This window comes from Coregonus lavaretus, assembly GCF_964263955.1.
Source record: "Coregonus lavaretus genome assembly, chromosome: 16".
NCBI lineage: Eukaryota > Metazoa > Chordata > Actinopteri > Salmoniformes > Salmonidae > Coregonus > Coregonus lavaretus.
In genome coordinates, this window is record NC_140003.1 from 14,411,837 (window position 1) to 14,438,739 (window position 26,903).

Here is a 26,903-nt window from a genome sequence, read left to right on the forward strand (position 1 = left end):
TGATGAAATAAATAAAAGCTGAAATAAATCATTCTCTCTACTATTATTCTGACATTTCACATTCTTAAAATAAAGTGGTGATCCTAACTGATCTAAGACAGGGAATTTTTACTAGGATTAAATGTCAGGAATTGTGATAAACTGAGTTTAAATGTATTTTGCCAAGGTGTGTAATCTTCCGACTTCAACTGTATATGACATAACTATTGGCAACACTATACACCGGGGTTCCCCAATAGGCAGCCCGCGGTCCATATTCAGTGATCGTATCCCAATGTAATCAAGGTTTGAAATGATTCTGTTTTTGTCAAATACTAAGTCTGTTTGGAATTCTTGTGGTCAATTTGCAGTTCACAAATTATTTATAACTATGTCCTGGCCCCCCGACCATCCGCTCAAGGAAAACTTGGCCCACGGCTGAATGTGATTGGGGACCCCTACTGTACACTCACTAATGTTCACGCTTAAAAATTCTCACGACAAACCCACTTCTACACTACTAGTAATTTCACTTACATGTATTTCTACTAACACCTACCAGACTTCACTAACATTTGTTTTTGCTGCATGAGGCAGATGAGTTACAACAAGAATAGGGTAAATGTTGATTTAGATTAGTACATTGATTCTGTTTGTTGTTCAGGGGCAAACATGCCACCTTGGTTTATTATTTGTGTTGTTAGTGCATTAATTGTTGGTGGCTTACACAAGAGAACAGTCGTATTGCAATACTGCATTAGGATGGTTGCAAGTCCTTGTAATTACAATACTATGTAGACATGACGAATATTGAGGCACTCACACTCCTCAGTCTAACCTGAAATTTGATAGTGTTATTCCTTGTTTAATGTCCTCAGACTCCTCACACCTATTGTCTATCCCACCATGTAATACTGTTTGAGGGGTTTAGGTCCCTTGCCATGTTACATTAATGTATTTTCTCCTGAACTACACAAGCTCTATTGTAATTGTGAATTTTCCTGCAGGTATGTAACAGAGTTTGTAAACCTAGGCAATGTTTCAGCTCTTCGCACTTTCAGAGTACTAAGAGCTTTGAAAACTATTTCAGTTATCCCAGGTAAGAAGTGCCTGCTGCCAGGTGTCAGCCAGCCCCTTCCTTGTGTCATGCTTCCTCCGACTGCTCTTTGTTGTCCTGTCATGGCGTCTGTTTGTGACCTACCCCTTATTACAGATATGTCACAGAGTTTGTGGACCTGGGCAATGTCTCAGCACTGAGAACGTTCAGGGTTCTCCGAGCTTTGAAAACTATATCGGTCATCCCAGGTGAGAGCAAGGTTAAGGGTTAAGGTTTAGGGGCCAAAGGGTGGTACTGTACTACTCCCTCCATCAAAGTTAAGGGTCACTTCACCTTTACGCTTTTCTTTAGGTCTGATGGTTTGCCTCTCATGCTGCAATATGGCCAGTAAAAGCAGGAATCTGAAGCAGTTCATTGAAATGGAAAGGATTCCTTGCTTTTAGACATACTATTTTATTTCTTGATTTGTTTATTTCTCCAGAACAGCCTTGTCGATTTTGTTTGCATGAGACTCTGTTTAAATCCAGCTTGTGTAATTACGTGTGTGGTGCTGTCCAGCTCTCCTCTCCTTCCTTTGCTGTTTGAGATGGTTGCTTGTCAGTGTCCTCCCTGACTGGGGTGTCTGCCTTCGTTCAACTGCTCCTGACTGTGCTGTTGGTCTAGTAAAGGTGTGTCATATGTCAGAGCTGATCGTGATGCATGTCCACCCTCACAGACATGCTCACAGACATGCATGCTTTTGTTATTGTACTCTAAGACATATTTTCTGATCCAAGCTCTTAGTAAGGTTTATAACACACTGGTATATCTACAGTACAACATACATGCAGTGCATTTGGAAAGTATTCAGACCCCTTGACGTTTTCCTCATGTTGTTACGTTACAGCCTTATTCTAAAATGGATACCCCACACAATACCCCATAATGACAAAGCAAAAACAGTTTTTTTTGCAAATTCAAATTTCAAATATCAAATTTACGTAAGTATTCAGACCCTTTACTCAGTACTTTATTGAAGCACCTTTGGCATTGATTACAGCTTCGAGTCTTCTTTGGTATGATGCTACAAGCTTGGCACACCTGTTTGGGGAATTTCTCCCATTCTTCTCTGCAGATCCTCTCAAGCTCTGTCAGTTTGGATGGGGAGTGTCGCTGCACAGCTATTTTCAGGTCTCTCCAGAGATGTTTGATCGGGTTCAAGTCCAGGCTCTGGCTGCTAGGCCACTCAAGGACATTCAGAGACTTGTCCCGAAGACACTCCTGCGTTGTCTTGGCTGTGTGCTTAGGGTCATTGTCCTGTTGGAAGGTGAACCTTCGCCCCAGTCTGAGGTCCTGAGCGCTCTGGAGCAGGTTTTCATCAAGGATCTCTCTGTACTTTGCTCTGTTCATCTTTCCCTCGATCCTGACTAGTCTCCCAGTCCCTGCCACTGAAAAACATCCCCACAGCATGATGCTGCCACCACTATGCTTCACCATAAGGATGGTGCCAGGTTTCCTCCAGACGTGATGCTTGGCTTTCAGGCCAAAGAGTTCAATCTTGGTTTCATCAGACTAGAGAATCTTGTTTCTCATGGTCTGAGAGTCGTTTAGGTGCCTTTTGGCAAACTCCAAGCGGGCTGTCATGTGCCTTTTACTGAAGAGTGGCTTCCATCTGGCCACTCTATCATAAAGGCCTGATTGGTGGAGTGCTGCAGAGATGGTTGTCCTTCTGGAAGGTTCTCCCATCTCCACAGAGGAACTCTGGAGCTCTGTCAGATTGACCATCGGGTTCTTGGTCACCTCCCTGACCAAGGCCCTTCTCCCCCGATTGCTCAGTTTGGCTGGGCGGCCAGCTCTAGGAAGAGTCTTGGTGGTTCCAAACTTCTTTCATTTAAGAATGATGGAGGCCACTGTGTTCTTGGAGACCTTCAATGCTGCAGACATTTTTTGGTACACTTCCCCAGATCTGTGCCTTGACACAATCCTGTCTCGGAGCTCTACGGACAATTCTTTCGACCTCATGGCTTGGTTTTTGCTCTGATCTGCACTGTCAATTGTGGGACCTTATATAGACAGGTGTGTGCCTTTCCAAATCATGTCCAATCAATTGAGTTTACCACAGGTGGATTCCAATAAAGTTGTAGAAACATCTCAAGGATGATCAATGGAAATAGGATGCACCTGTGCACAATTTCGAGTCTCAAAGCAAAGGGTCTGAATACTTAAGTAAATGTGATATTTCAGTTTTTTTTTTTTATACATTTGCTAAAATCGATTTGTCATTATGGGGTATTGTGCGTAGATTGATGAGTATTTATTTTTATTTAATCCATTTTAGAATAAGACTGTAACGTAACAACACGTGGAAAAAGGGTAGGGTCTGAATACTTTCCGAATGCACTGTATGTCAATTTTGGCCAGAACTGCCTGGACATTATAAGAACTATGAGTAGGACTTCCTTAGCTTATTGTTTTTTTATAATCACCCTTAGAGCAATAAGGGAATTAATTTTAAGCTACATTGTCATGTATGAATGTGTGCTATAAACATATTACTGGGATTTGGATCTTAGTCATAAAAGATAATGTGCTTATCATGGCTCATATAATTCTAGTGGAGAAAATAACATGGTATAACTAGGGTTGCAAAGATACTGGTAATTTACCAAAGTTACCGGAATCTTCAGTAATTGGGGTAATTAACAGAAAATCTATTGCAATCTATCGTAAATTTGGTAATTCATAATTGAATATATATAGTATTAATTTTGTATATCTCTGTTCGTATTGTCTATGAGTTTCTAGTAAATAGACCATATGGTTCAAGAGAAAGTAGCCTAATTAATGAAAAAAACATCTAATCAACAATGGCATTATTTTCAAATAACTCCAACTATTGACTTTTTAAAATTTGTTTTAATAGTCATTTAGCAGACGCTCTTATCTAGAGCGACTTACAGTTAGTGAGTGCATACATTTTTTAAACTGGCCCCCCGTGGGAATCGAACCCACAACCCTGGCGTTACAAGCACCATGCTCTACCAACTGAGCTACAGGAGGACTTTTCTTCACAGCTGCCACCAATTTGACACCAAAACATTGACAACAAACACATACTGACATAGTAAAATAAATATAACGTTTGTAAAAAAATATATAAAGGATATTATGCTGAAACGCTCATATTAAACACCAATGGTATTCACTAAGTTGATGATTTATATTTAGGATAATGTTTTACAGCTTTGTCATTATATGTTTTATTTTTAAATAATCTTATTTAATTATGTCATATATTTAACATGTGATAAGGCCACACAGAGGGTCAGAGATAATTACAGACACCTTTGTTAATCTGAAGTACCCAAAAGGGCTGACCAGATGTCTTGTAATAGATTACATTAAATTCTTGAAAAATACCAAAATCCTGGTAGTTTACTGGTAAACTTCTAACGTTTCCAGTAATATACCCTCACTTTGCAACCCTAGGAGTAACAGATGAAACATTCTCATGGTGTACTACCCATTGAGACAGTAGAATGTGTCACTGCACTGCCAGCAAACCAATCTTTGACAGTTATATGAGCAGCTTCTTTTGGACACATTCACACTGTTTTCTTTTAAACATATGAAGCAACAGACATGTAAGGGTGTGTCATATGTCAGAGCTGATTGTGACACAGGCCCACCCTCACAGACATGAATGTTTTTGTTATAGTACTCTAAGTCATCTTTTCTGATCCAAGCTTTTAGTAGGGTTTATTACACACAGGTATAATAATCTACTATGACATATGTCGATTTGTGGCCAGAACTACCTGGACATTATAACAATAGAATGTAGAATGTGACACTGAGACAATAGAATGTGACACTGCACTGCCAGCATTTAAATCTCTGAGAATTATATGAGCAGCTTCTTTTGGATACATTCACACTGTTTTCTTTTAAACATATGAAGCAACAGACATGCTGTGATGTTTGCATTGTATACAAATGACGGCGTCTTCTTTCCATACACTGTATAATACTCCTATGCGAATAACAGTGAGGTTCTGTCGTGTACTGCAGGCCTGAAGACCATTGTGGGAGCGCTGATCCAGTCAGTGAAGAAACTGTCAGACGTGATGATCCTCACTGTATTCTGCCTAAGTGTATTTGCCCTAGTAGGGCTGCAGCTGTTTATGGGCAATTTAAGAAACAAATGTTTAAGGATCCCTCTTAACTCAACGAACCTCTTGAATGATACATTCGACTTTAATGGGACGGACTTCAACAAGACCAGCTCGTTCAACTGGACCTATTACATGAATGATCCCAGTAAGCATGTTTCTTTGGATTCAGACGGTCATTGGAGGGTTAGTGAAGGCCCTGCTAGTAGCCTCGGACTACAGTGTGTGAGTCACAGCTCATTGCTAATAGCCAAACAAGCAGACCCCGGCTGAAGAGCGTAATGTAAAATGACAGGAATGGCTGAGAGGGGTTTGTAAGAGCTTCTGGTGGGAAGTAGTGTGGCGGTTAATCATAAGACTGGCTGTTGGTGGATGATACTAGTGGAATGTTTAACTTGTCAACACGGAGGGTATTGAGTCACCACCCAAGTGGGGAAAATGGCAGTGGCACCCTGATGGCCATGACACTAAGGCCTGGGCAGCCATGGGATAAGAGGGGAGAAAATTGATAGAGCATTTCTAATGACCAGAGAAAGTGCTTCTTGTGATTAAAGCTTTGAACTGTTCTCTTGTTACAATGCTGTGATGGTATTGAGGACGGAAATCATTTATCCTTTTTGCAGTTGGTGAAAGATTGACTTTGTCTCTTTTTCCTGTAGAAAACTATTACTACCTCCCAGGTAAAAGGGATGCTTTGCTTTGTGGAAATAACAGTGGTGCTGGGTAAGATCGAGCCCACATTACTGTCTTTGTGTCTGATCATCAGGATGCACTATTAATTGTTCTTGTTTGTGTGTATGCATGCGGGTGTGTACGTGCTTGTTCTCGTGCATGTCTTTGTGCTTTAACATCAAAATAAACGTATTGTGAAAACAGGATATTGTGAATGTAGAGATATGATTGGCTTGTCGTTTGTTGTAGGCTGTGCCCAGAGGGATTCTCGTGCGTCAAAGCGGGCCGGAACCCAGACTACGGCTACACCAGCTTTGACACGTTCAGTTGGGCCTTCCTGTCTCTGTTTAGACTGATGACTCAGGACTACTGGGAGAACCTGTACCAGCAGGTACTAGAGAGCTCATCTCCTGTCTTTGCAATGGCCCCTTTTGTGACAGCATGCGCAGCACCATGAGGAATATCTCAATTTTAAAGTAGTCCATTTTACTTATTTGAGTGTACTGGCAGTTCTTAAATAGACTGAAAATGTGCATACCACCCCCCACTTTGCTGGAGTTTATAATCTAATCAGGAACAGTATAAAGCCAAGGTTGGTCATTAACTGCCACTTGCAGTTATGGAATGTTTGCCACCGAATTGACAACTTCAAAATCTGTGAAAGCCCTCAATGGTAGCCTGGTGGAACCAGCCTGATTGCCATTCTATTTACAGAATGGTGAACACAGCGATCAGGCTGGTTCCACAAGGTTACCTCAATGGCACTGCCCTGGCTAAAACAGGCTTTGGGCCCTCTATCCAACTCTATGGTTTGTCTGCTTCATGCCATGTGATACTGGAGGCTTTTTATTTTTAACATGTGGAAGGAACTCCTTGTGTTGTCATTGGACAGACCTATTTGTGACAGCTTCTGTGCTCTGAGAGTATATGCAGTGAAGCTCTTGGGTATCACTGAGTGACTTGTTAGAAATAGAGATGTGTTATTTACATTTTAGTCATTTTGCAGTCATTTAGCAGACGCTCTTATCCAGAGCGACTTACAGGTAGTGAGTGCATACATTTTTTTTTCATACTGGTCCCCCGTGGGAAACGAACCCACAACTCTGGCGTTGCAAACGCCATGCTCTACCAACTGAGCTACACGGGACTGTTATAAGAGGTGTTGTTACATACTGTCTCTCTTCCAGACCCTGAGGGCTGCTGGGAAGCCATACATGATCTTCTTTGTGTTGGTCATCTTCCTGGGCTCCTTCTACCTGATCAACCTGATCCTGGCTGTGGTTGCCATGGCCTACGACGAGCAGAACCAGGCCACCATTGAGGAGGCTCAGCAGAAGGAGGAGGAGTTTCAGCAGCTGAAGAGACAGCAGGAGGACGCACAGGTACAAGATGTCACCCATCTAAATCCCATCATAAATTAGGTGGTTTGAGCCCTGAATGCTGATTGGCTGAAAGCTATGGTATATCAGATCGTATACCACAGGTATGACCAAACATTTATTTTGACTCTTCTAATTACGTTGGTAATAATAGCAATAAGGCACCTCGGGTTTGTCGTATATGGCCAATATACCACGGCTAAGGGCTATATCAAGGCACTCCGCGATGCGTCTTGCATAAGAACTGCCCTTAGCCATAGTATATTGGCCATATACCACACCCCCTCGGGCCTTATTGCTTAATTATAGCACACCCATTTCAACAACCTTGGAATGCCGTTAACAGTAAAAAATGTTCAGTCATTGATACTGTTAGTGTTATCTGATTTTTACCATGAAATGAAAATGCCCTGCATAAGCTTCCAATATTTGTATACACTACTGTTCAAAAGTTTGGGGTCACTTAGACATTTCCTTGTTTTCGAAAGAAAAGCAAATTTTTTGTCCATTAAAATAACATCAAATTGATCAGAAATACAGTGTAGACATTGTTAATGTTGTAAATGGATACATACATACAGTGGGGAAAAAAAGTATTTAGTCAGCCACCAATTGTGCAAGTTCTCCCACTTAAAAAGATGAGAGAGGCCTGTAATTTTCATCATAGGTACACGTCAACTATGACAGACAAATTGAGCATTTTTTTTCTCCAGAAAATCACATTGTAGGATTTTTTATGAATTTATTTGCAAATTATGGTGGAAAATAAGTATTTGGTCACCTACAAACAAGCAAGATTTCTGGCTCTCACAGACCTGTAACTTCTTCTTTAAGAGGCTCCTCTGTCCTCCACTCGTTACCTGTATTAATGGCACCTGTTTGAACTTGTTATCAGTATAAAAGACACCTGTCCACAACCTCAAACAGTCACACTCCAAACTCCACTATGGCCAAGACCAAAGAGCTGTCAAAGGACACCAGAAACAAAATTGTAGACCTGCACCAGGCTGGGAAGACTGAATCTGCAATAGGTAAGCAGCTTGGTTTGAAGAAATCAACTGTGGGAGCAATTATTAGGAAATGGAAGACATACAAGACCACTGATAATCTCCCTCGATCTGGGGCTCCACGCAAGATCTCACCCTGTGGGGTCAAAATGATCACAAGAACGGTGAGCAAAAATGCCAGAACCACACGGGGGGACCTAGTGAATGACCTGCAGAGAGCTGGGACCAAAGTAACAAAGCCTACCATCAGTAACACACTACGCCACCAGGGACTCAAATCCTGCAGTGGCAGACGTGTCCCCCTGCTTAAGCCAGTACATGTCCAGGCCCGTCTGAAGTTTGCTAGAGTGCATTTGGATGATCCAGAAGAGGATTGGGAGAATGTCATATGGTCAGATGAAACCAAAATAGAACCTTTTGGTAAAAACTCAACTTGTCGTGTTTGGAGGACAAAGAATGCTGAGTTGCATCCAAAGAACACCATACCTACTGTGAAGCATGGGGGTGGAAACATCATGCTTTGGGGCTGTTTTTCTGCAAAGGGACCAGGACGACTGATCCGTGTAAAGGAAAGAATGAATGGGGCCATGTATTGTGAGATTTTGAGTGAAAACCTCCTTCCATCAGCAAGGGCATTGAAGATGAAACGTGGCTGGGTCTTTCAGCATGACAATGATCCCAAACACACCGCCCCGGCAACGAAGGAGTGGCTTCGTAAGAAGCATTTCAAGGTCCTGGAGTGGCCTAGCCAGTCTCCAGATCTCAACCCCATAGAAAATCTTTGGAGGGAGTTGAAAGTCCGTGTTGCCCAGCGACAGCCCCAAAACATCACTGCTCTAGAGGAGATCTGCATGGAGGAATGGGCCAAAATACCAGCAACAGTGTGTGAAAACCTTGTGAAGACTTACAGAAAACGTTTGACCTGTGTCATTGCCAACAAAGGGTATATAACAAAGTATTGAGAAACTTTTGTTATTGACCAAATACTTATTTTCCACCATAATTTGCAAATAAATTCATTAAAAATCCTACAATGTGATTTTCTGGATTTCTTTTTCTCATTTTGTCTGTCATAGTTGACGTGTACCTATGATGAAAATTACAGGCCTCTCTCATATTTTTAAGTGGGAGAACTTGCACAATTGGTGGCTGACTAAATACTTTTTTTCCCCACTGTAGGCGTACAGAGGCCCATTATCAGCAACCATGTCCTGTGTTCCAATGACACGTTTTGTTTGCTAATCCAAGTTTATCATTTTAAAAGGCTAATTGATCATTAGAAAACCCTTTTGCAATTATGTTAGCACAGCTGAAAACTGTTGTGCTGATTAAAGAAGCAATGAAACTGGCCATCTTGAGACTAGTTGAGTATCTGGAGCATCAGCAATTGTGGATCCGATTACAGGCTTAAAATGGCCAGAAACAAATAACTTAACTTTCTTCTGAAACTTGTCAGTCTATTCTTGTTCTGAGAAATGAAGGCTATTCCATGTGAGAAATTGCCAAGATACTGAAGATCTTGTACAACGCTGTGTACAACTCCCTTCACAGAACAGCGCAAACTGGCTCTAACCAGAATAGAAAGAGGAGTGGGAGGCCCAGGTGCACAACTGAGCAAGAGGACAAATACATTAGAGTGTCTAGTTTGAGAAACAGACGCCTCACAGGTCCTCAACTGGCAGCTTCATTAAATAGTACTCGCAAAACACCAGTCTCAATGTCAACAGTGAAGAGGCGACTCTGGGATGCTGACCTTCTAGGCAGAGTTGCAAAGAAAAAGCCATATCTCAGACTGGCCAATAAAAATAAAAGATTAAGATGGCTAGTCTGAGTTATGGCTTTTTCTTTGCAACTCTGCCTAGAAGGTCAGCATCCCGGAGTCACCGCTTTCTTTCGAAAACAAGGACATTTCTAAGTGACCCCAAACTTTTGAACGGTAGTGTATGTATTCAAAGGTTCAAAGGTATTTAAAGGCACAAAGGTGGCAATCTAAATTTAACGGACATTTAATAGCTTATTGTGTCTATTTCTGATGTGCTGCTGCTGCTGAGTCTTGTGTTGCCCTTGACGACAGTGGTTTCTGTGTGTTGATTGGCTTACAGGCGGCAGCAGCGGTGATAGCAGCTGAGAGCGGGGAGTTCAGTGAGAGAGGGGGGCTCTCTGAGACCTCCTCAGAGGCCTCCAAACTCAGCTCCAAGAGCGCCAAAGAGAGACGCAACAGGCGCAAGAAGAGGAAGCAGAGAGAGGAGGAGGAGGAGAGAGGGGAAAATGACAAGTTTCACAGGTCTGAGTCTGAGGGCAGTATGCAAAAGAGTCATTTCCGCTTCTCCATGGATGCCTCCAACCTGCTCAGCTACGACGTGAGATGTTCCACACCACACCAGGTCAGGCTACTCTTATTGGTTTTACCTGCTTCTTTCCCCTATCTTTACCTTTCGCTATTAAAACTATGTGTGTTCCCTGTATTGCTGTATTGTTGTGCATGCTACACACTCCATAGTGAATCTACCCCTGATTGGTGTAAGGATTACTTGCATCATCATCAACATTATTTATTTTCTTTTTGATTAATTTTGTCCTCATCATCATCATCATCATTATTTTCGTCATCAATATCGTCTTCATTATCAATATCATCGCTACGCTATCATCTCCATTTTCAGCAGCACCATCATCTTTCAATTCCACAATTTCCTTATCATCGTAATCACTATCCTCAGCAGCAGCAGCAGAAGCAGCAGAAGCAGCAGCATTGTGCTTATCATCATAATCATCATTATCCTCTTCATCATGCCCTTGCACATTTCCTTTTATATTATCCATGAGGTCATCCTCTAGATAATCAACATCATTGCATCATCTTCATCAAAATCATCATCATCTACAGGACCCACTCTTCCATCTTAAATTACTCCACTTCTTAACCCATGCTTATACCAGTGATAGGCACTGAGGAATATCTTTCTCTCCCAGTCCTTCCTGAGTATCCGTGGACCCCTGTTGTCATCCAGACGGAACAGCCAGGCTAGCCTCTTCAGCTTCCGGGACCGAGCGCAAGACATGGGCTCGGAGAATGACTTTGCCGACGACGAGAACAGCACTTTCGAGGACAACGACAGTCGCCGGGGCTCTCTGTTTGTCCCCCGGCGGAGTGACCGGCGCTCCAGCAACCTGAGCCAGAACAGCATGTCGTCACACGTCCTGCTGCCGGCCAATGGGAAGAAGCACAGCTCCGTGGACTGCAACGGGGTGGTGTCCCTGGTGGGCAGGGCTTCACTTCCCACATCACCTGAGGGACTCCTTCTGCCAGAGGTGACGGTAGATAAGGCCTCTACCGATGACAACGTAAGGAAGTGTGGTTTAGCCTGGATGGCCTAGACCAGCTCTGTGCTGTCTCCACCTACCGAGCCTCTACTGTAGTTCTGCTGTGGTGTTGTAGTGTGTCTCTTGTTGGTTTCCCTTCTCTCTTTCTGACTAGATGTGTTTTCCTTGGTCTTATACTGTATACACGACATGTACACACAAAAAAATAACATTTGTTTTAAAAAATTTAATAGAAGGCAGTATAAACATATCTAGTTTTCATATAGATTGTGTAATATTCCATATTTGTACGAACCTATTTCAATATTTCTATTGATGTGATTGCAAATACAGTATTTTTTGGGTTTAACAGATAACATCCTGGTTAAGCGATTATTAAGCCTCTTAAACATAGCCATCTTTTGTCGGTAACTTTGTGCTAACTGCTGATGCAATTGGTTTGTGATGACTTATCAATCCATTGAAGATGCTTCCAAATGATGTAACTTTATGTAACAGATGAATCTATGTACGTCCAGGGCAACACCACGGAGACAGAGTACAGGAAGGCCCAAAGTGGATCGTACCAGGCCTCTATGGACTTCCTGGAGGACCCAGGGGCCAGGCAGAGGGCCTTCAGTGTAGCTAGTGTTCTAACTAACACTATGGAAGGTGTGTACGACTATGCCATACCCTAGACACCCCCTAAAACAAATAGCATGAATAGACAAAATGAGGACACATTCATAAAACAAATGTTTTTCTGTTATTTCTCCTCTATATGTATCAGAACTTGAAGAGTCGAGACAGAAGTGCCCTCCTTGCTGGTACAAGTTCTCCAACACCTTCCTCATCTGGGACTGTTGTCCAGCGTGGCTGAGGATCAAGAAGATAGTCAAGATGATCGTGATGGACCCGTTTGTAGACCTGACTATCACCATTTGCATTGTTATGAACACAGTGTTCATGGCTATGGAGCACCACCCAATGTCTGGGGATTTCAACAAAATGCTTTCTATGGGAAACCTGGTACGTCATTCTTTTTTGCCATATCACTTTGAATCGGCCATTTTAGACCCACCATGACATGTTAATTACTGTTGTCACTGTTTTGTGTGTTGTTTTACTCAGGTGTTCACGGGTATCTTCACAGCTGAGATGTGTTTCAAGATTATTGCTTTGGATCCGTACTGTTATTTTAAGGAAGGCTGGAATATATTTGATGGTATCATTGTCAGTTTGAGCTTGATGGAGCTTGGCTTGGCCAACGTGCCTGGAATGTCTGTCCTCAGATCATTCCGATTGGTAAGAGCAGAGCATTGACACTCCAGCACAGCATCCAATATGCTGCATGTTCAGTCAATAATCACTGGTAAAAAGTAGACTGTGAACATATTGGAATAGCAATGAATATTAATCCTATTCTCATTTTTGTATGCAGCTGAGAGTATTCAAACTGGCCAAGTCTTGGCCCACACTGAACATGCTGATCAAGATCATTGGTAACTCAGTGGGGGCTCTGGGTAACCTCACCCTGGTCCTGGCCATCATCGTCTTCATCTTCGCCGTGGTGGGCATGCAGCTGTTTGGGAAGAGCTACAGAGACTGTGTGTGTAAGATCTCTACAGACTGTACACTGCCCCGCTGGCACATGCATGACTTCTTCCACTCCTTCCTGATTGTGTTTCGGGTGCTGTGCGGGGAGTGGATCGAGACCATGTGGGACTGCATGGAGGTGGCTGGCCAGAGCATGTGTCTCATCGTCTTTATGATGGTCATGGTCATTGGGAACCTGGTGGTAAGTTTTCAGCTCTATGCTGTATCTGTATTACTGTTAATCCACTGTAAGTTTTTATCAATTACAGTAACTTTGAAACATAATGTGTGTGTGTTTGTGTGTGTGTGTGGCAGGTCCTGAACCTGTTCCTGGCCTTGCTGCTGAGCTCGTTCAGTGCTGATAACCTGGCGGCCACGGATGATGACAGCGAGATGAACAATCTGACGGTGGCCATAGGCCGCATCCACCAGGGTATCGCCTTCGTCAAGGCCTTGGTGCGCCGCTCCTTCCACAGCATATGTCTGAGGAAAAAGAAGGGGAGCCTGAATGAGGACAAGCCCCTGGATGACCTCCATAAAACCAACTACAACTCCAACCACACCACTGTGGAGATCATGAAAGACCCTGAATACGTGAAGGATGACAACGGCACCACCGGTGGGGTTGGAGTGGGCAGCAATGCAGCAGGGAAGTACATAGTCAACGACAACACTGACTACATGCAGTTCATCCACAACCCCAGTCTGACTGTCACAGTGCCCATCGCTGTGGGGGAGTCGGACTTTGAGAACCTCAACACTGAGGACTTCAGCAGCGATTCCTCGGACATAGAGGGAAGCAAAGAGGTGAGCATGTTCACTTGATTTGGTCTGGCATGATTCTATGTGGAAGTAGTACACAGTCTGAAATTCTTGTACATAGTTTGAAATCAACTGTTGATCTAGGTTTACGATTTGAAAAAAAAGACAGTGACGTTATGAGCTTCAAAAAGACAGTGATATTATGCAAATATCTGCTTGTTTGCTCTTGTTTGTCCACATTATCTAACATAATTACATTGGAATGACTCATTAGAGATGATTGCACTTTTTCCAAGTGATGCAGTATCTGCAAATGGTGACAGCCAGAGCCAGGTGATGCTCAAATATTATAATGTAATATTGTGCGTGTTTGGCACATTAGAGCTTAGAAAGAGGGAATTGCTGGCCTTTCACTCGCTGTTCATTCGGGTGTTAATCAGTTGTAAGTTATGGACATAGAACAGCTGCATATGTACAAGGTTGCCAACATGTAATGACCACACTCAAAGAATTCCCCAAAATTATGCACAATTATGAAAATACTGTCATTATATTTTATCCAGGGAACAATAACATTTAGTCCCTCCAGTTCCCTTATCACAGTTTTAGATCATGTACAGTATTGATGTCAATGAGAGATATGCAAGTCGGGGTAATTTCTCAGATCTCATGTTAGGCTTGGGCCATTAGTGATCACTACGTTTCTGTATAACTTCCGATGTCTCATCTATCAATGGCTCCTAATTTTATGGCCTAGGCTGACAAAATAGAGCGAGAGGCAAATAGAATATGAACGATGGATGAAGACCGATTCAGATATTGGCTGTTGTGTGGTCAATATGCGGATGCATTTGTTGTTTCAGATAAGTAGGAACTTCCATTGCAGTGGTCATGCTGGTGCACTTAACCTATGGTGCATGGCAAGCAAAGTATGAGCATGTGACATTATGGATCCCCTGGAGTCCCTGTATACCATGACCCTTTAACGAGGAGAAGCCTGAGAGACAGGAAAATACTTTTCTTCAAATTACATTATGTGCCATTTAAGTCTGAGTGCTATGCAGCGACATCCTCCTCTTTAGGGAGCTTTAATGCCTTGTGTTGTAGATAGCCAGCCCCCCCCCCCTCTCTCTCTCTCTCTCTCTCTCGCTCTCGCTCTCGCTCTCTCTCTCTCAGAATATGGTATAAACTGAGGGCCTACTGTGAATTACTATCTATGGTAACATTGCAGTCAGACAATCATAAAATGTCACTGTTACAGTGTAATTTAGCTGATGTTGTTGTACGGTGCTGTTCATGTTGTTATGATACTGTAATTACTATTTATTATTTAACAATAATGACTGTTGTAAATTTGGTGAGATTGTATTTCCTTCACTTGTAAGTGTACTTTCTGAGAGGTTAATATGTGACTAACATGCTTTGCTTCCAGACCAGGTAGCATGTGGGACAGTAACTTACCACACTTAACCCCATTTGTTATTGCAGCTGTTTCACAGACGCTCTCAAGGTTTTCAATGAGAGGAGACTTGTAAGACCACTTTATTGTACATAACACTAACCATGGAGGTTGCCTATTCCATTTACCAAAAAGGAACAACCTTTTTATTGGATTGCTCATCTATGTTTGTTTCTGCTTGATCATACTTTACTCCCTACTTCATTTATATTCATTCAGCAGCCGTTCTGATGCTGCCAACCCTGATTTTTTTTTTGATATAAGGCTTCTTTGCAATACTTCCTTTTTTAATGAATGATCAACACCACTGTTTCCATCAACAGTTCAGCCCATGGTTATTCTTTTGTTTTGTTCCTTTGGTTTGGTTTTGTCTTGGGGACTGGATTGCTCAGCAGCCAGAGAGCACCTGGAGCTTAACAAATCTGACTGAAATGCTGTAGAGTAATGGATTTTGAAGATCAAAATTCATTGGAGGACAAATATTATCCATAATGGAATGATGAAAGCAGATGATTACAAATGCTTGTTTTTAAGAAGAACATAATTATTTCAATCAGCTGGGTTTCCAAAATAAATGTTGTTGCTAGTAGGCATACCGTTATTAATGATAGTGCAGGTAAGAATACAGAGCATAAATACTACTTTTATATAGTAATGACTAATTATAATTTACTTAGGTAGCTGACTAAGCTCAAGTCCAAAAGAGGTGCAACTTCTTTGGTTACTACTAATAACAGATAGTAGAGTATATTGTACAGCATATGGAAATGAGAAGACATCGTAGTGCCTACAATAGTACCTAAATTGAAGGTCAAACATCTCTATGATTGCAGTAGCATAGTCAAATTGAGTATTCAGCGCATATATCATTGTAGCATGCACATCATTCCCCATTCTGCATTAGCTAGGTCCCATGACAGCTCAGTGCTGTTGCACTCTCCAGAAAGGCATTAAGGCTGCTCTCAGTTCAAGGCTGTTGGAAGACACACCCAGTAGAAAGACACCAAGTGCTTGAGGAGACACGGTGAATAAGCTAATTATTGACAAACCTCATACAATTGGCCCATGTTTGAATATTGTCAAGTGTATTAGATGTTTGACATCATTGCATGGTGAAGTTGATATATTTTGTAATCCAGCACACCTCTTCTAAAAGCAGCTTTCCTCTAGTTATTACACTGTATTTAGGACATTTTCTAAGCACTATTTTCTATTGTCAGACATTGGAAAGAGTGGGGGGGCAGAGGAAAGAGTGGGGGGGCAGAGGAAAGAGTGGGGGGGCAGAGGAAAGAGTGGGGGGGCAGAGGAAAGAGTGCCTCCTACTGGCCCAAAACCACTTCCAGCAGCATCTGGTCTCCCATCCAGTACCAACCCTGCTTAGCTTTTAGAGGCAAGCCAGCACTTTTAGAGGCAAGCCAGCAGTGGGATGCAGGGTGGTATGCTGCTGGTTTATTGTGTGATCCACATTGGTCCAAAAATCACAAAGGCTTTGTAAAACCATATAGGATCTATAACTACATTGTTTCCCCAATAAAACCACATTACTCTCTCAACTTATCTTGTCTCAGGTGTTTAATGCCCTGTCTCCAGGGAAGGTTTGAGTGATTAGGCGGTCCTAATCTGACACTAGCCTGGAATGCAGACTCCTTAATGCCTGTCTTGGTTAAAGTGCACAACACTGTTATATCTGCTGTTAAGCTAATGCAGGCTACCCTCTTTTTAAATGAATGAGGCTTGTCTACTGCTTAGCAACTGGACATATGTGTTTTCATGTCAATGAGGGAAATGTAAAGGGGGAAAAAACAGTTTGTTTGGGTCAAAAAGTCCTGGACATGAAAATACTGGCGCACACAGGCTTGGTTCAAACACACACTTTTAGAGAAAGCATGCCATATGACTAAAGTGAAATCATTTTTACCTACAGCCTTTATCGAGATACAAATATATTTTCCAACAGTATACCAGCATCTGTTAGCCTACAATTTGACTTTCCAAACTATACGTGTCTCATCTCCTAAGTCTGTAGGTACTTTTGATTGATTCTGCATGAAATGTTACAACTCTAAACAAAGACAAAGACCCTGTGAGCTTACATATGGCAAGCACCCTTGCATCACTGGGTGACCCATTGTAATGAGGCTCAGTATGTCAGCTCCCGGGCAAATGCTAGATTCCCAGGCCCTGTCACGGGTGTGTTATGCTAATGTTGCTCTGGCTTCGCTCCCCTTGCAGCAGCTAGCTAAAGACCGTCCACTGAGCTCATCAGAGGGCAGTACAGTGGACATCAGGCCCCCAGGAGAGAGAGAGGGCTTGGTGGACATGGAGCCTGAGGAGTCCATGGAAGCTGAAGGATGCTTCACTGATGGTGAGAGATACAATAGGCTACATCTCAGGATGTGGGTATTGTTTTTTTGTGAATGGCTTCAGGCATAACAAGCTGGAACCCAGAAATAGAATGGGTCTGATCAGAAAATAGTTAGACATTCGTCATGGGCATTTCTCTAGGAATGAGGTGATCTTTATAATAGAATCATAAGACACAAATATAACAGAAGTATTATCTGTTAACCAATGTTGTCTGCTTTCAGACTGTGTCCGTAGATTCCAATGCTGCCAAGTGAACGTCGATGAGGGCAAGTGGAAGATGTGGTGGACATTGAGGAAGACCTGCTTCAGGATAGTGGAGCACAACTGGTTCGAGAGCTTTATCATCTTCATGATCCTGCTCAGCAGTGGAGCGCTGGTGAGTGGGGAAGTAATGATTTGGGGAAGGATCTGAGGCTATGAGAGAGAGGGCAGGCAGATTATCCTCCATTGTCTGACTTACAGTAGTACCCTTATGAGAAACAATGGAGTAGAAATGCTGTGAGGGTTGTTCTGTGCTTAGTACTGTGTAATTGACCATTCTGTGATCCTTGACACAGAATTAACTGGTAACAGATCTGATGAGGCAGCAGCAGCTGCTCTGGTGTATGAGATTAGTGTGGGTTATAGGAAGTGATTTGCTTGTGTTTACACCAAGGCATTTGAGGACATCTACATCGAACAGAGGAAGACCATTAAGACCGTGTTGGAGTTTGCAGACAAAGTCTTCACCTACATCTTTATCCTGGAGATGTTGCTGAAGTGGGTGGCCTATGGATTCGCCAAATACTTCACCAACACCTGGTGCTGGTTGGACTTCCTTATTGTTGACGTAGGTCTTTTTTAAAACTATGTCTTCACTTGCACAATAAATATATACAGTTGAAGTCGGAAGTTTACATACACTTAGGTTGGAGTCATTAAAACTCATTTTTCAACCACTCCACAAATTTCTTGTTAACAAACTATAGTTTTGGCAAGTCAGTCTACTGTGTGCATGACACAAGTAATTTTTCCAACAATTGTTTACAGACAAATTATTTCACTTATAATTCACTGTATCACAATTCAAGTGACTCAGAAGTTTACATACACTAAGTTGACTGTGCTTTTAAACAGCTTGGAAAATTCCAGAAAATGATGTCATTGCTTTAGAAGCTTCTGATAGGCTAATTGACATAATTTGAGTAAATTGGAGGTGTAACTGGGGATGTATTTCAAGGCCTACCTTCAAACTCAGTGCCTCTTTGCTTGACATCATGGGAAAATCAAAAGAAATCAGCCAAAACCTCCCAATTTCTTTTTTTAGACCTCCACAAGTCTGGTTCTTCCTTGGGAGCAATTTCCAAACGCCTGAAGGTACCACGTTCATCTGTACAAACAATAGTACGCAAGTATAAACACCATGGGACCACGCAGCCGTCATACCGCTCAGGAAGGAGACGCGTTCTGTCTCCTAGAGATGGACGTACTTTGGTGCGAAAAGTGTCAATCAATCCCAGAACAACAGCAAAGGACATCGCTAGAGGAAACAGGTACAAAAGTATCTATGTCCACAGTAAAACGAGTCCTATATCCACATAACCTGAAAGGCCGCTCAGCAACGACGAAGCCACTGCTCCAAAACCGCCAAAAAAAGCCAGACTACAGTTTGCAACTGCACATGGGGACAAAGATTGTACTTTTTGGAGAAATGTCCTCTGGTCTGATGAAACAAAAATATAATTGTTTGGCCATAATGACCATCGTTATGTTTGGAGGAAAAAGGTGGTAGCTTGCAAGCCGAAGAACACCATCCCAACCATGAAGCACGGGGTGGCAGCATCATGCTGTGGGGGTGCTTTGCTGCAGGATGGACTGGTGCACTTCACCAAATAGATGGCATCATGAGGAAGGAAAATTATGTGAATATATTGTAGCAACATCTCAAGACATCAGTCAGGAAGTTAAAGCTTGGTCGCAAATGGGTCTTCCAAATGGACAATGACCCCAAATGTCTGGCAAAATGTCTTAAGGACAACAAAGTCAACGTATTGGAGTGGCCATCACAAAGCCCTGACCTCAATCCTATAGAACATTTGTGGGCAGAACTGAACAAGTGTGTGCGAGCAAGGAGGCCTACAAACCTGACTCAGTTACACTTAGTTGCTTTTGGAAGGCTACACAAAACGTTTGACCCAAGTTAAACAATTTAAAGGCAATGCTACCAAATACTAATTGAGTGTATGTAAACTTCTGACCCACTGGGAATGTGATGAAAGAAATAAAATATGAAATAAATAATTCTCTCTACTATTATTCTGACCTTTCATATTCTTAAAATAAAGTGGTGATCCTAACTGACCTAAGACAAGGAATTTTTACTAGGATTATATGTCAGGAATTGTGAAAAACTGAGTTTAAATGTATTTGGCTAAGGTGCATGTAAACTTCCGACTTCAACTGTGTGTATATATATATACACTACCGGTCAAAAGTTTTAGAACACCTACTCCTTCAAGGGCTTTTCTTTATTTGTACTATTTTCTACATTGTAGAATAATAGTGAAGACATCAAAACTATGAAATAACACATATGGAATCATGTAGTAACCAAAAAAGTATTTAACAGATCAAAATATATTTAATGTTTGAGATTCTTCAAATAGCCACCCTTTGCCTTGATAACAGCTTTGCACACTCTTGGCATTCTCTCAACCAGCAGTTCATTAGAGTTACCAGCCTCAGAAATTGCAGCCCAAATAAATGCTTCACAGAGTTCCAGTAACAGACACATCTCAACATGTTCAGAGGAGACTGTGTTAATCAGGCCTTCATGGTCGAATTGCTGCAAAGAAATCACTACTAAAGGACACCAATAAGAAGAAGAGACTTACTTGGGCCAAGAAACATGAGCAATGGACATTAGACTGGTGGAAATTTGTCCTTTGGTCTGATGAGTCCAAATTTGAGATTTTTTGTTCCAACCGCCGTGTTTTTGTGAGACTATGTGTGGGTGAACGGATGATCTCCGCATGTGTATTTCCCACCGTAAAGCATGGAGGAGGTGTTATGGTGTGGGGGTGCTTTGCTGGTGACACTGTCTGTGATTTATTTAGAATTCAACTTAACCAGCATGGCTACCACAGCATTCTGCAGCGATACGCCATCCCATCTGGTTTGGGCTTAGTGGGACTATCATTTGTTGTTCAACAGGACAATGACCCAACACACCTCCAGGCTGTGTAAGGGCTATTTGACCAAGAAGGAGAGTGATGGAGTGCTGCATCAGATGACCTGGCCTCCACAATCCCCCGACCTCAACCAAATTGAGATGGTTTGGGATGAGTCTGACGGCAGAGTCAAGGAAAAGCAGCCAACAAGTGCTCAGCATATGTGGGAACTCCTTCAAGACTGTTGGAAAAGCATTCCAGGTGAAGCTGGTTGAGAGAATACCAATAGTGTGCAAAGCTGTCATCAAGGCAAAGGGGGGCTATTTGAAGAATATCAAATATAAAATATATTTGGATTTGTTTAACACTTTTCTGGTTACTACATGATTCCATATGTGTTATTTCATAGTTTTGATGTCTTCACTATTATTCTACAATGTAGAAAATAGTAAAAATAAAGAAAAATTGTTGAATGAGTAGGTGTTCTAAAACCTTTGACCAGTAGTGTGTATATATATAGCCAGAGTAAAGTCAAAATCACCTTGTAATTGCAAAGTCATTGTAATGTCGTTTCATTGCTGAAATGATAATGTAATGTAGTTAAGGCGAGACAGTGAACCATTGCCTGGTTTAAAACATATCTTTGAGACAGAGGCTAGCCTCCACTGAGTGTCAATCAGGTAGTCGCGTGTCTCATGATGACATCATTGTGTTTACAGGTCTCTTTGGTCAGTCTTGTGGCCAACGCCCTGGGCTACGCTGAGCTGAGTGCCATCAAGTCCCTGAGGACTCTGCGAGCGCTGAGGCCCCTGAGAGCGCTGTCCCGCTTCGAGGGCATGAGGGTAAGAGTCAGCAGACCTGGGGCCTCATTTATAACCATTGTGTAAATTTAACACTAAATATATGTGTGTGCCATTTCTGAAAAGATATTGAGATTTACAGTGAGGGAAAAAAGTATTTGATCCCCTGCTGATTTTGTACGTTTGCCCACTGACAAGGACATGATCAGTCTATAATTTTAATGGTAGGTTTATTTGAACAGTGAGAGACAGAATAACAACAACAAAAATCCAGAAAAACGCATGTCAAAAATGTTATAAATTGATTTGCATTTTAATGAGGGAAATAAGTATTTGACCCCCTCTCAATCAGAAAGATTTCTGGCTCTCAGGTGTCTTTTATACAGGTAACGAGCTGACATTAGGAGCACACTCTTAAAGGGAGTGCTCCTAATCTCAGCTTGTTACCTGTATAAAAAACACCTGTCCACAGAAGCAATCAATCAATCAGATTCCAAACTCTCCACCATGGCCAAGACCAAAGAGCTCTCTAAGGATGTCAGGGGCAAGATTGTAGACCTACACAAGGCTGGAATGGGCTACAAGACCATCACCAAGCAGCTTGGTGAGAAGGTGACAACAGTTGGTGTGATCATTCGCAAATGGAAGAAACACAAAATAACTGTCAATCTCACTCGGCCTGGGGCTCCATTCAAGATCTCACCTCGTGGAGTTGATAATGAGAACGGTGAGGAATCAGCCCAGAACTACAGGGGAGGACCTTTTCAATGATCTCAAGGCAGCTGGGACCATAGTCACCAAGAAAACAATTGGTAACACATTACGCCGTGAAGGACTGAAATCCTGCAGCACCCGCAAGGTCCCCCTGCTCAAGAAAGCACATATACAGGGCCGTCTGAAGTTTGCCAATGAACATCTGAATGATTCAGAGGAGAACTGGGTGAAAGTGTTGTGGTCAGATGAGACCAAAATTGAGCTCTTTGGCATCAACTCAACTCGCCGTGTTTGGAGGAGGAGGAATGCTGCCTATGACCCCAAGAACACCATCCCCACCGTCAAACATGGAGGTGGAAACATTATGCTTTGGGGGTGTTTTTCTGCTAAGGGGACAGTACAACTTCACCGCATCAAAGGGACGATGGACGGGGTCATGTACCGTCAAATCTTGGGTGAGAACCACCTACCCTCAGCCAGGGCATTGAAAATGGGTCGTGGATGGGTATTCCAGCATGACAATGACCCAAAACACACGGCCAAGGCAACAAAGGAGTGGCTCAAGAAGAGGCACATTAAGGTCGTGGAGTGGCCTAGCCAGTCTCCAGACCTTAATCCCATAGAAAATCTGTGGAGGGAGCTGAAGGTTCGAGTTGCCAAACGTCAGCCTCGAAACCTTAATGACTTGGAGAAGATCTGCAAAGAGGAGTGGGACAAAATCCCTCCTGAGATGTGTGCAAACCTGGTGGCCAACTACAAGAAACGTCTGACCTCTGTGATTGCCAACAAGGGTTTTGCCACCAAGTACTAAGTCATGTTTTGCAGAGGGGTCAAATACTTATTTCCCTCATTAAAATGCAAATCAATTTCTAAAATTTTTCACATGCATTTTTCTGGATTTTTTTGTTGTTATTCTGTCTCTCACTGTTCAAATAAACCTACCATTAAAATGATAGACTGATCATGTCTTTATCAGTGGGCAAACATACAAAATCAGCAGGGGATCAAATACTTTTTTCCCTCACTGTATAAACTTGGGGCACGCTATAAATCAGACATGTCGTGAAATTGTGAGCGCGTGAACGAACATTATAACTCCACCTGAAAAAATGCCCATAATTCACTTTTTATGGTGCCAATTTTTTTTCTATTTGCTGTATACTTTGGAAGTATTGGAATTTGGCCAAGACAATATCTAACGAAATAGCAATGCATGGCGTACTTGACCAATGTTTTTGGAGGGGTTAGCAGAATGTTATTTTTTGCAGTGACATTTGCTGTATCTAAACGTGTCTGAAAGACAAAAACAATTGCACAATGTTGTGGACCTGCAAACAGATCGTTTGAATTCAAGAATGTTTTGGATGTACTTTTTCCCGAACCTAAATAGGCTATGCTGTACTGCTCGCGAATTCTGAAACATTGTGTACTTGGGAAAAAATTAAAACTACAGGAGGCCTACTTACAGTGGTAGCCTGCACACTTCAATGCAAAATATCAACTGTCTGTTCACTTGTTGAATTTTACTGTATGTTATAAACCGCGCTCCCTTTCAGATGCAAAAACTTGAAATTATAATAGGCTATCTAATAGGCACAATGATAATTTGTTGCATGGCTACTTTGGGAATATGAAGTCATCATGGCCAGAAAAGGTGAGGAATTTATTCTGCAATGTATATGATACATGTATTATGTATTATGTTAATACATTAAATATTGTCTACTCGAGAAATTTGATATTACAGTATTCAGATGTAATAGCCTACAAACATCAATGGAAAAGGTGAACCGTCTGTTCTACCATTAAACTGCGCTTCGGATCGGATCAAATAGAGCAAAATACTTGAAATAGCTTATTTATAAAATCAAATCAAATCAAATGTTATTGGCCACATGCGCCGAATACAACAGGTGCAGACATTACAGTGAAATGCTTGCTTACAGCCCTTAACCAACAGTGCATTTATTTTAAATAAAAAAGTAAAATAAAACAACAACAGAAAAGTGTTGAGAAAAAAAGAGCAGAAGTAAAATAAAATAACAGTAGGGAGGCTATACTGTATATACAGGGGGGTACCGGTGCAGAGTCAATGTGCGGGGGCACCGGCTAGTTGAGGTAGTTGAAGTAATATGTACATATGGGTAGAGTTAAAGTGACTATGCATTAATAATTAACAGAGTAGCAGCAGTGTAAAAAGATGGGGTGGGGGGGCAGTGCAAATAGTCTGGGTAGCCATGATTAGCTGTTCAGGAGTCTTATGGCTTGGGGGTAGAAGCTGTTGAGAAGTCTTTTGGACCTAGACTTGGCACTCCGGTACCGCTTGCCGTGCGGTAGCAGAGAGAACAGTCTATGACTAGGGTGGCTGGAGTCTTTGACAATTTTGAGGGCCTTCCTCTGACACCGCCTGGTATAGAGGTCCTGGATGGCAGGAAGCTTGGCCCCAGTGATGTACTGGGCCGTACGCACTACCCTCTGTAGTGCCTTGCGGTCGGAGGCCAAGCAGTTGCATACCAGGCGGTGATGCAACCAGTCAGGATGCTCTCGATGGTGCAGCTGTAGAATTTTTTGAGGATCTGAGGACCCATGCCGAATCTTTTCAGTCTCCTTAGGGGGAATAGGCTTTGTCGTGCCCTCTTCATGACTGTCTTGGTGTGTTTGGACCATGATAGTTCGTTGGTGATGTGGACACCAAGGAACTTGAAGCTCTCAACCTGTTCCACTACAGCCCCGTCGATGAGAATGGGGGCGTGCTCAGTCCTCTTTTTTTTCCTGTAGTCCACAATCATCTCCTTTGTCTTGGTCTCGTTGAGGGATGCCTTTATTTACTATTGTGAAGTGGGTCCAATTAAATGAGAGATGGGACAAATGGTAGCCTATCCTAACTTGTTGTAGGCCTATAGGCTATTTCACGAATATGAAACCATCACAGTCAGAAAAGGTGATGATTTTTTTCTGCAATGATCATTGAAATTATATAAATAATAGGAAATAGATGCCTATTTCTAATTATTTTAGAAAGCAACAATCAAATACAGTGGGGAAAAAAAGTATTTAGTCAGCCACCAATTGTGCAAGTTCTCCCACTTAAAAAGATGAGAGAGGCCTGTAATTTTCATCATAGGTACACGTCAACTATGACAGACAAAATGAGAAAAAGAAATCCAGAAAATCACATTGTAGGATTTTTTATGAATTTATTTGCAAATTAAGGTGGAAAATAAGTATTTGGTCAATAACAAAAGTTTCTCAATACTTTGTTATATACCCTTTGTTGGCAATGACACAGGTCAAACGTTTTCTGTAAGTCTTCACAAGGTTTTCACACACTGTTGCTGGTATTTTGGCCCATTCCTCCATGCAGATCTCCTCTAGAGCAGTGATGTTTTGGGGCTGTCACTGGGCAACACGGACTTTCAACTCCCTCCAAAGATTTTCTATGGGGTTGAGATCTGGAGACTGGCTAGGCCACTCCAGGACCTTGAAATGCTTCTTACGAAGCCACTCCTTCGTTGCCTGGGCGGTGTGTTTGGGATCATTGTCATGCTGAAAGACCCAGCCACGTTTCATCTTCAATGCCCTTGCTGATGGAAGGAGGTTTTCACTCAAAATCTCACGATACATGGCCCCATTCATTATTTCCTTTACACGGATCAGTCGTCCTGGTCCCTTTGCAGAAAAACAGCCCCAAAGCATGATGTTCCCACCCCCATGCTTCACAGTAGGTATGGTGTTCTTTGGATGCAACTCAGCATTCTTTGTCCTCCAAACACGACGAGTTGAGTTTTTACCAAAAAGTTCTATTTTGGTTTCATCTGACCATATGACATTCTCCCAATCCTCTTCTGGATCATCCAAATGCACTCTAGCAAACTTCAGACGGGCCTGGACATGTACTGGCTTAAGCAGGGGGACACGTCTGGCACTGCAGGATTTGAGTCCCTGGCGGCGTAGTGTGTTACTGATGGTAGGCTTTGTTACTTTGGTCCCAGCTCTCTGCAGGTCATTCACTAGGTCCCCCCGTGTGGTTCTGGGATTTTTGCTCACCGTTCTTGTGATCATTTTGACCCCACGGGGTGAGATCTTGCGTGGAGCCCCAGATCGAGGGAGATTATCAGTGGTCTTGTATGTCTTCCATTTCCTAATAAATGCTCCCACAGTTGATTTATTCAAACCAAGCTGCTTACCTATTGCAGATGCAGTCTTCCCAGCCTGGTGCAGGTCTACAATTTTGTTTCTGGTGTCCTTTGACAGCTCTTTGGTCTTGGCCATAGTGGAGTTTGGAGTGTGACTGTTTGAGGTTGTGGACAGGTGTCTTTTATACTGATAACAAGTTAAAACAGGTGCCATTAATACAGGTAACGAGTGGAGGACAGAGGAGCCTCTTAAAGAAGAAGTTACAGGTCTGTGAGAGCCAGACATCTTGCTTGTTTGTAGGTGACCAAATACTTATTTTCCAACATAATTTGCAAATAAATTCATTAAAAATTCTACAATGTGATTTTCTG

The 26,903-nt window shown here is 42.3% G+C and overlaps 1 protein-coding gene across 1 annotated transcript in view; it reads left to right on the forward strand.

Annotated features, from left to right (window-relative positions):
• Positions 1-936: 936 nt before the first annotated feature.
• LOC311143719 (sodium channel protein type 2 subunit alpha-like) overlaps positions 937-26,903 on the forward strand; it is a gene marked incomplete at its 3' end in the record, with an annotated part of 42,716 nt that continues 16,749 nt past the window's right edge. Inside the window, exons 1-15 of the mRNA XM_084179591.1 lie at positions 937-1,284; positions 5,087-5,335; positions 5,847-5,910; positions 6,109-6,250; positions 7,047-7,241; positions 10,348-10,629; positions 12,088-12,220; positions 12,339-12,577; positions 12,680-12,853; positions 12,990-13,346; positions 13,460-13,951; positions 17,598-17,730; positions 17,954-18,108; positions 18,388-18,561; positions 21,601-21,723. Coding sequence (XP_084035717.1) covers positions 5,143-5,335; positions 5,847-5,910; positions 6,109-6,250; positions 7,047-7,241; positions 10,348-10,629; positions 12,088-12,220; positions 12,339-12,577; positions 12,680-12,853; positions 12,990-13,346; positions 13,460-13,951; positions 17,598-17,730; positions 17,954-18,108; positions 18,388-18,561; positions 21,601-21,723 — 2,856 coding nt within the window. The 5' untranslated portion in view covers positions 937-1,284; positions 5,087-5,142. The remainder of the gene's footprint in view (positions 1,285-5,086; positions 5,336-5,846; positions 5,911-6,108; positions 6,251-7,046; positions 7,242-10,347; positions 10,630-12,087; positions 12,221-12,338; positions 12,578-12,679; positions 12,854-12,989; positions 13,347-13,459; positions 13,952-17,597; positions 17,731-17,953; positions 18,109-18,387; positions 18,562-21,600; positions 21,724-26,903) is intronic.